At 41.2% G+C, this 8964-nt stretch overlaps 1 protein-coding gene across 12 annotated transcripts in view; it reads left to right on the top strand.

Moving 5' to 3' along the window:
• The window catches only part of pax2a (paired box 2a), a 29221-nt gene extending 20459 nt beyond the window's left edge, over positions 1-8762 (top strand). For 7 of the 12 annotated variants that reach the window (XM_005744798.1, XM_005744794.1, XM_005744793.1 and 4 more), the window contains 3 exons: positions 4300-4401; positions 5706-5792; positions 5994-8762. In XM_005744798.1, coding sequence (XP_005744855.1) covers positions 4300-4401; positions 5706-5792; positions 5994-6115 — 311 coding nt within the window. In that variant the 3' untranslated portion in view covers positions 6116-8762. Of the gene's footprint in view, positions 1-4299; positions 4402-5705; positions 5793-5974 lie in introns of all 12 variants that reach the window. The other 5 variants (XM_005744800.1, XM_005744797.1, XM_013913761.1 and 2 more) reach the window with 1 other exon arrangement.
• The last annotated feature ends 202 nt before the right edge of the window (positions 8763-8964 follow it).

The following is an 8964-nucleotide window of genomic DNA, read 5'->3' as shown; positions in this document are numbered from 1 at the left end:
GGTGTAAGTAGTTGTAAATTACCAAAGCTTGAATGGCAGAAAGCAAATCCAGAGGCTGAAATGCTGCGATACAAACATGAATGTGTCCCTGTCTGGGTAAAATTAGCATTTTATTGTCTGTCAGCACAGAAAGGAAGTTTTGCGTGCATGAAAAAGTTCTCTGTAGATTGAATGTCAGCCTTTCTAAACAAGAGTTCTCCCAGTAAATGGTTTGTGCAGCAAAGTTCCTCGGTGCACGTTTAAAAATGAAATGCTCACTTGAGAGAAGCCTTTTGTAGCTATATCTGGAAGCATCACTCGGAGGATTGCTGTAGGTTCTTAACAGTCCATTTCTATGGTTGATGGGGTCTCGATGTAGTATCAGTGGTGGAGCAGAGACAGCTATTGGAGAACTCTATACCATCTCCGCTCATTCAAAGATGTGTTTGCTGAGGAGAAAAGTCCCCAAGGACCCTGAGTTTATCTTCCATCTCCATCATCAGGGCCTTCGATTTGACAGGCTCCCTTTACCCAGGCGCTGCCTTGTCTCCAGGACAATAAGCAACACCATGTCTGATTAGTTTCAGAGTTCAGTGGTCTTGAACGCAGCATTTGTATCGGTTGTTGTTGCGTTGTAACCCCTGTCTGTTTGACAACGGTTGCTCGGGCGCTGAGAACACGGAAGCCTACAGTAGTGTGGAGGAAGTCTCAGATTCAGTGTAAACAGGCTTGACCTTGACTTCATCCTCATTCGCAAAATTAAAGTCCCAGCATGCATAGAGTAAGAGCGCAAACCATACTTAACTAATGTTAGTCCCTTGATGATTTCACGCTTGAATTAATACAGGATATATCATGAATTCACAGTTAGACTTTTCAGAAATATTGTTTGGCACAACATCACATTCAGATTCCAAAAGCTGGCAGACAGGACAGGGTTTAGTCTCGGTTTTTGATGCCTTGTGGCACTTAAGTCCTAAATGAAGGTAAATAAAGCCAAATGTACCTGAAATCGATACAGTTTGGTGGATAATTTTGAGTAACCACCCCTTGATTGGTGATCTATTAAAAATTAACTGAAGCCGTAGTTGGTGAGTAGCAGAAATTTACGGTACATCCAGATGTATTAACTCGTCATTAGTGTTTCTTTAGTGTAACGTACTTTGTACCCCAATTATAAACTGTTACCAGTGAAGAAAATAACCTGGCAACGGGGTGTTTCTAATAATAGCGCGCATGAGCAAGGTGCACATAAAAAAGCCCTCTGAATCCACTGCTGCACAGTTGGTTCATTTTTTAAAATCGCAACACACAATAAAGACAAATCAAAGAATCAAATTATTTTCTTTTTTAAAAATCTGACTGTCATAAAGCTGTTTTACACTGCGGGCTCTCTCTAGTAGAGATTTGTGTTTGGTTCATGGGTTTACACTTGATGTCATCGTGATTTCATGGCTCAGGTGCAGGTGGAATATGATGCTTTGCTGTGTTTCTGAAACAAGCTAGCTGCTAGCATTGTCCTCTGCAGTATTTTTTTCTTGTAACTGGACTTTTGAGAGCTGTTTGAACTTCAAAGGCTTTAACAGACTACATGTTGGCTATAATTAACTGAAGAGCAGAACTAAGCACAAGGGATTTGCCGTCATTCCTAAATGTAGACCCAGTTTTCCAATATAACTTATGACATACTTGGGCAGTACATGTGACAACATTTTGGTCCATCCAATTAAATGGAAAGCCCACTCATTAGAATACTTCTGTTCATGCCAAAGATTCGGGGCAAACGTTCCTTTTAATGATCTGATCATATGTTAGAAAAGATTGTACATTGTTCACACTGTGTCTTTTCCCCATTGTGTTGTCATTTTTCTAAGAAAAGATTCACTCTAATTGCAGTACTTCTGTCTAAATCCACATTTTTAGCTATCACCAAGACAAAGAAGGAGAATAACGTTAGGAGAGCCTACAATTTTATTTTTCTGCTCCTACGGAAAAGTAGTGAGCAACATTGCCTGTTTCTCTGGAATTAGGTTCTTATGGTTGACATTTTTGCACTCCCCTTCCATTGAGCAGCCCTTATCTTAATGAGGAATCGCAACACACAGTCCTGTTGTAAAACAACAATGATGGGAGAAGCAGCTAATGAGGCTATCATGGTGTCGGGAAAGAGCCATCTCTCCCTGCAGGCCCCCGAAAAAACACAACAGGCTTGCAGTGGGTACGGAGAGGCCAGAAACAGAGCTCACATTGATTGCACAGGTTCGAGAGGCAGAGACGCTGAAATGAAAGATGCCAAGACTCATCAGCCAAATTAGATCAAAGTGCAGAGTTTTGAACTGTCTACAAGCCGGCTGCTTGGTTATTTGTGGGAGTGATTTTGTTGTGAGAAAGCAGCCGTGAGATTATGTTGTTTGTTTTCCCAAAACCTTGGGGAAATTTTTTACGCATTTGAGCTTGATTGATCAGGCGCGATGTGTTGTTGTAACATTTCACTGGTGTACGTTTCCACTTAGTTGAATGAATTACCGCTAGGTGCATATGAGATTATTATTATAAGCCATGTAAATGAACAAATCAAGTGGTAAAGACTGCTTATCTATTCAGTATTCATATAAAATGTCTGCTTGTGAGTTCTTAAAAGATAGCAAGTTAATGTATTGCTCCTAATTCTTTGGGCTCCCTTTAATTAATACGTTAAATCGGATAGGGATTTGTAGTCCGCTCTTTCTTTAATTACGAGCGTCTATGTCAGCGACAGATCTAATCTTTTGGCTTTTTGCTGTTACCCGTCTACGCTTGAGTTTGGACATCTACACAGCTATAAATCCATCTCACCATACTTGTGAGTGACTGACATAAACGTATGTACAGATTGTGTGGAGTTGTATGTCTGCATTGTATCAATTTTTTTTCTTTTTCTTTTTCTTTTTTTCCCCCCACCTGCCAGACTCTCACCCGTCATATCCACCTTCCATGTGTGTAAAGCGAGAGCCCCATGAGGCATCCTTTGCCCCCTTCACCCCCTCCTCTGTTGGGGATTCTGCTCTAGCTGACATCTTGCCCCACCAGTCCAGCCTCTCAGTAGATGCATCTACTCCCAGCTACCTTGCCCATGCTCACAGCTCCTGCTACAGCCAGTATGCCAGCCAGCCCTTTATAGCAGGTACAACTTTTCCCACAAGGCCCCGTAGCCGGATAATAATTCAAATGATTTCTTTATTTACTCTGTGCTCACTTTTAGTCTCAGTTCTCAGTTATGTACAAATTAAAGTGGATGCCTCCCCTGTTGCTCTTTTTGGGCCTTGCAGTTGTGTACACAGGAGCAAAGTTGAACGTTTGGCTCTCATTAAAAGCAGACGATCTCTACCCTTTCCCTCCGTGCTTTGCTCTGCATTTGACCCCCTGCTCGTCTCTCACTGTCACAGTAGACTTTCTGGTCCTTACAGACTCATGAAAGGGCCAAAGTGTAGGGGGCCACAGGAGGCCAAAACAGGGGGTTTCAAAGGCGCAGATATAGGCTGATACTGGGGCCCGCCTTAAACCCATAGCTGCCAGTCATGTGTGCCCCTTCATCTAGCTGGGTTGCTGTCAGGGTTAATTAAAGGGCTGAATATAAAGCAGAGGCCAGCGTGATGCTGTCATTGGCCTGATGCTCCTAACACTGCTTTTGACACTAGTATGCTATGTTTTGTTGTAGTGTCATGATATTGATATGTGACCCCAGGAGAGATATACATATATATAATTGGACAGCAGACATTTTACATATTATTTCTGAACATTTTTGGAAAATCTCTGGTTTTGCTTTTACAAAGTGAGCGTGCCTAAGAAACAGGATGAGTCGATGCATTGTGACAGACAGGGGCACTGCTTGTTATTCTCAGTGGCTATATGCATCACTTCACTTTGGTGATTTTTGTGTTTATGTACAAGACGTTTCCAAAAGCAATATGCTTCGAAGGAAGGTTTTCGTTTCCATCTTTTATCATCAATTTAATGACAAAACTCTTTCATGTTGCTCAATGCAGAAACGTATCCGTAATGTTTACTGGTAGCACTTTTTTTTTTCTTCTTCCAGAACAATTTTAGTTTGCATCAGCTTGGTTATGACATAGCACATGCCTTTTTTTTGTGGCTTTTTATTCTTGTGATTAGGCACTCACTACAGGAAAAAACCTCAAATCCAGGACAGAGCAAGCTGAGTGCTACACACCCTGGACTGGTTTCAGCTTAAACCCACTCTCTCAAGTAGAATATACTTTTAACTCTTCTCCTCGTGACCATCCTTGTGATACAGATCCTCCTTCTGTGTGTCTGCAGGTCGAGATATGGCTAGTACCACCTTACCTGGCTACCCACCTCATGTCCCCCCCACAGGACAAGGCAGCTACCCCACATCCACACTTGCTGGAATGGTTCCCGGTAGGTGATATAGTTAATTCTAACATATTTGCAACACATAGTACCTGTCAGGTTGATACTGTAAAATTTACGGTCACTTAACCCTACAAAAAAAACCCCCAAAAACATCAAACATAAATTCACTGTTGAGACAGCAAGGACACTTTAAATCATTGCTTTTGACTCAAAGGATTGAAGCAAGCTTGTTATAGCTTTGTTAGACTGCGGTTAGCGTGTGGTTAGCGTCTGTGGATGAGGACATTAGATGAACTCGATAGGCGATCACCACAATCAGTGGCCGTGAGATAGGACAGTTCCTCTCAGTTACACTCCAGCTCCCAGCGCTCATTACCCTCGCCGTGTCCACACAGCGCACTCTCACCAGCCCCATCGATAAACACTGCTTTTGCTCCTCTCCTCGCCTCCCCGGACACCCAGGGCTGCAGAGCGTATCTCTTTCCCCTCTACTTAACCTGCAGTTCAGGTTCACAGCAAACAGTTAAGGGTCAAAACACAGAGGCGTGGAGGGCCTGTAAATATTTAAATCACTATCTCTCTCAGGGATGAGCTTAAGTTACACAACCAGCGGTGAAGATGCTGCCAGCATGTGTAGATCTGTGCTCCAAACAACTCAAAACACAATTCCCTTTATTGCGGCGTGACATGTGCCTAACACTGACAAACAATCAAAGCTGCCGTGTAGCATTAGCACGTGATTTTAGCCTATAGATAGAGGTCAAAACACATATCTCAAATCAAATAAAAAAAATATGTGTGTTTTATACAACTGGAAAGTGTGTATAGACACAAAAAGTAGAAAAACACAGCAAAACCTTCTTAATCCAGGGGTTGTGGGTTTTTTTTTGTTTTTTTCACCCAGTGGCGAATAACTAAGATTTAGTGACCGGCCCCAAACACCGTTAAAGCAAAGGCCATTCTTCAGCAGCTTCATATAAAACCCAGCCTTTATAGTGCCATAAAAGAAAGAAACCTGTGGGCCTGCAGCATCGCTCTGTGATATCCCCTCACCCTCCCATGCTTCTCACTACAACCTGCAGGGAGAGGACAATGAGAGAGGGTCTGAAGCAAAGTGTGACTGCCTACAAGCAGGACAAAAGTCCAAACTTACATACAGAACAGAGCAGGCAATAAAATAATTAACTCACCTGAAGGGACTCTGGAGAAGCTGTACAGACGTCCAGAGAACTGATGTGTCAGTAATATTGTTGTGGGAAAAAAATCAAATGTAACTGTAGTGTAGGCTTTTGAATTTTTCTGGTTATTAGCTTCTTATGAATATGTATTTTTACCATTTTGTTTCCTAGGAGGGGATTTTTCTGGCAACCCCTACTCTCATCCACAATACACAACTTACAATGAAGCCTGGCGGTTCAGCAATCCAGCGTTATTAAGTAAGTGTCTGACATCATTAAAAAAACTGTCATGCTGAACATGCTCGAAAATTTTAATCCTATTTATAACCTAAAAAGTCAGTCTCTGAATATTCAGCGCATCCTCAGAACTTTTACACACGTGTCTTACATCATGTTTGACCTCGTGGTTTCCAACGGTTCGTTCTTCTGTTAACTTTCAGGTTCCCCTTATTATTATAGTGCCGCATCCCGTGGCTCCGCACCTCCCACTGCTGCCACTGCCTACGACCGCCACTAGTTACACCAGAGACCAGCTCAAACTGCAGGGCCAGAGCTTCGGCCTCCATATTGTCCCTGTCTGAGAAACACTGAGGTCAAAGGGAAGCGAGGTGGAATCCTAAATGAAACCCCCGTCAGCAAGTGCGTTGTGAAGGAAGGATGGCCGAGGTCGACGCAGATGCACCCAGCTTCAGCGTCTCACACACACTTTGGGTCAAAAGGGCCCAGGGGCATTCAGAACTCACCTGTCATGCCCTTATTCTCTCACAGGCCTGAGCGTTTCCAGAATGACTTTAAGAGATTATATAAATATATATATTATAACATATAAATTGAAGAAAAACAGTGTGAAGAAAACCATGTGGAAAAAATGTCGTGGGTTTTTAATTTTTGTTTCTTTGCTGTTGTTGTTGTTGTTGTTGTTATTTTATTCATGGATCGTCACATTCCTTTATGTAATGAACTGCAGTATTTTTCTGCTCTGAAGACAGACGTCCAGGGGGAGATGACAGTGGTCCTATAGCGTAACAATGTAGCGAATTAAACCAGTGTTGTGGGCCCCTCTGACCATTAACGAGATCCTGGCTCCATAATGTAGAGCGGGCTTTACTCTGGTGCTTTGATGAACTTTTCTGCTCCCATTTCTCTGATAACACTTAAATTATAAGACGAACACAGCATGCCCTGCAGCGTTTACTGACCCTGGCGACATCGCGCTCTCCGTGGCAAACAATCAGATGTAAAAATGTAAATCATTTTGCAAAGTATTAAAAATGTGGTGACCGTGAACTTAAAATGGTCTTGCCAGAATTTGAAATACTTTAAATTATATTTTCTGTTACATTTTTTTTTAATATAAACAACGATTTTTCAGAACGGCTGTCACATTTCCCTCATGTCCATGTACGTGCGCAGTGTCATCCTTTGCTCTCTTTTTTTTGCACTATAACCTCAGCTTTTTTCTCTTTTTTTTGTGGTACATTCACCTACAATTAACCATTTTATAAGCATAAGTTGAAAATATATATGTTGCATTCTTAGAAAACCACAAAGCTAACAAGCTAACAGACCCGTTTGCGTATGAACATCTTTTTTCCAAGTAAAAATGAAGCCATAACTCTTTGGCTACATGAGCAAATCCTTTCAGTTCAACTGTATCTCATTCAGCTACTTAGTCATGCCAATAGATGCCTACACAGTTTAGAAAGCTGCGTGCAGTTGTGCAAACCGACTGCAAATTAGCTTCAACAATTGCCTTACAGACCAGTTTTTTTAAAACATAAATTCATGCCTGTTAATTGAAATTAATTGCCTTTAAAAACACAGACTCACCACCCTCCACGAAGTTAGGTTCCACTCTCCGTAGGGGCTGAAAGGAAATACTGACTCATTTTAAGTTTTGGAAAATATTTTGTGAATGTACTCTTAACTACATTTGCCAAAGACTTAGTTTGATATTTAATATTTTATTTACAGTATATGTATGCATAAATAAAGCAGTATTATCTTTTAAATAAGTCAACACTGAACATGTATGTCATGGCATTTCAGCTGGTGAACATCATGCTGCATTTGTAGTGCGAAAGGAGAACTTCAGTGATCTAATATTCCACTAACTGCAATGAAATGCTGCTTTATAGAAGGATTTGTGAATAATGTGAAGACAATTCTCTGTAAATATATTGTCACTCACACACACACGCGCACACACACACACACACACACACAGACACAAACACACCATCGCAGTATCATACTAATGTACTGGTTCCCTTTGTAGATATACAGACTGAAAAAAAACATGCATTACATTTGTGTCTAAATGTAATGTTGTGCTCTGAGGAATGGCACAACAGCTGTTTAACCTATGGCTACATCAATAGCAGGTTCCAGATGCTAACATCACATAGGTTGTCTTTGTCATTTTATTTTATTTTCATGATATTGTCATGATGATGTTTTATGTCACTATGCAATGAGTTCAATGGCTTTCTGTATCATCTTTTGTTGTATAGAATAAGTTATCCCCATTGAGAACAGCATAAAAGCTGCAAAAGTACAACAGACCTCCAGTGTGACATAATTATTCTCTAGTTTTTACGTTTGCTCTGCAAATTCCCTGAAATTAAGATGCGATCAAACTGATGTCCTTGGCAACAATCAAAGATATTGTCCTGTTTGCTATTTGTAGATGTTGTGCTCATTATGTTACTCCAAATTACAGTGATCTGTGCCTCGATGTAAAGAAACACGCCCATACTTCTTCCCCTCCACTCTCTCAACTCTGCTGCTGACAGTTTAGCAGAAGGCATCAAAAAAATAACTTTTATTTTATTTAATTCCATACAAGCTAATGCATCTTCTGGTACCAGGGTTAAGTGTCATTGCTGAGGGCACCAGATAACAGAGAAATAGACTGCAGTTCTGCTCTTCAAGAGAAGCTATCCTCTACAAATTGCACTTGGGATTTTAACTATTTCTGTCTACTTGCATCTGAGAGTGAAACACTGGTGCAGAGTGCATGCCACCATCATTCAAGCAAAATCTTTGCTTTATGAAGTGGAGCACCATTGCAGGAATGGGCCCTGTGCCGTTGTAAAGATGATACAGGAGATGTGGCATGGACATAAAAAGGATTTCTGATGAAAATCTATATGGAAAGCCTTGTGGCCTCAATCATTGTTTCAGTTCTGTTCCAATTCTTTTTGTGCACATGAGAAATAAATTCTTTTATATGTCTGTCGTTGACTCGGTGTCCCCTCATTATTAACCCCATAAGAAAATGATTCAGAGTTCAAGGTTCCCGGCGAGCGTTCCTGCTGCTGGTGTATTGACATTTGACTTTATGAACAGTCAGTAATCCACGAGGCGCTCTCTAAGAGGAAATAGACAAAGGTTGCACAACGTAGCACAGTTTGTGCGTGTTGGTGTT

The sequence above is a fragment of the Pundamilia nyererei genome, unplaced genomic scaffold, assembly GCF_000239375.1.
Source record: "Pundamilia nyererei isolate P.nyererei 1_Seehausen unplaced genomic scaffold, PunNye1.0 scaffold00149, whole genome shotgun sequence".
NCBI classification, from domain to species: domain Eukaryota; kingdom Metazoa; phylum Chordata; class Actinopteri; order Cichliformes; family Cichlidae; genus Pundamilia; species Pundamilia nyererei.
Note: the sequence above shows the minus strand (reverse complement) of the source record. Positions and strands in the feature narration are given on the sequence as shown.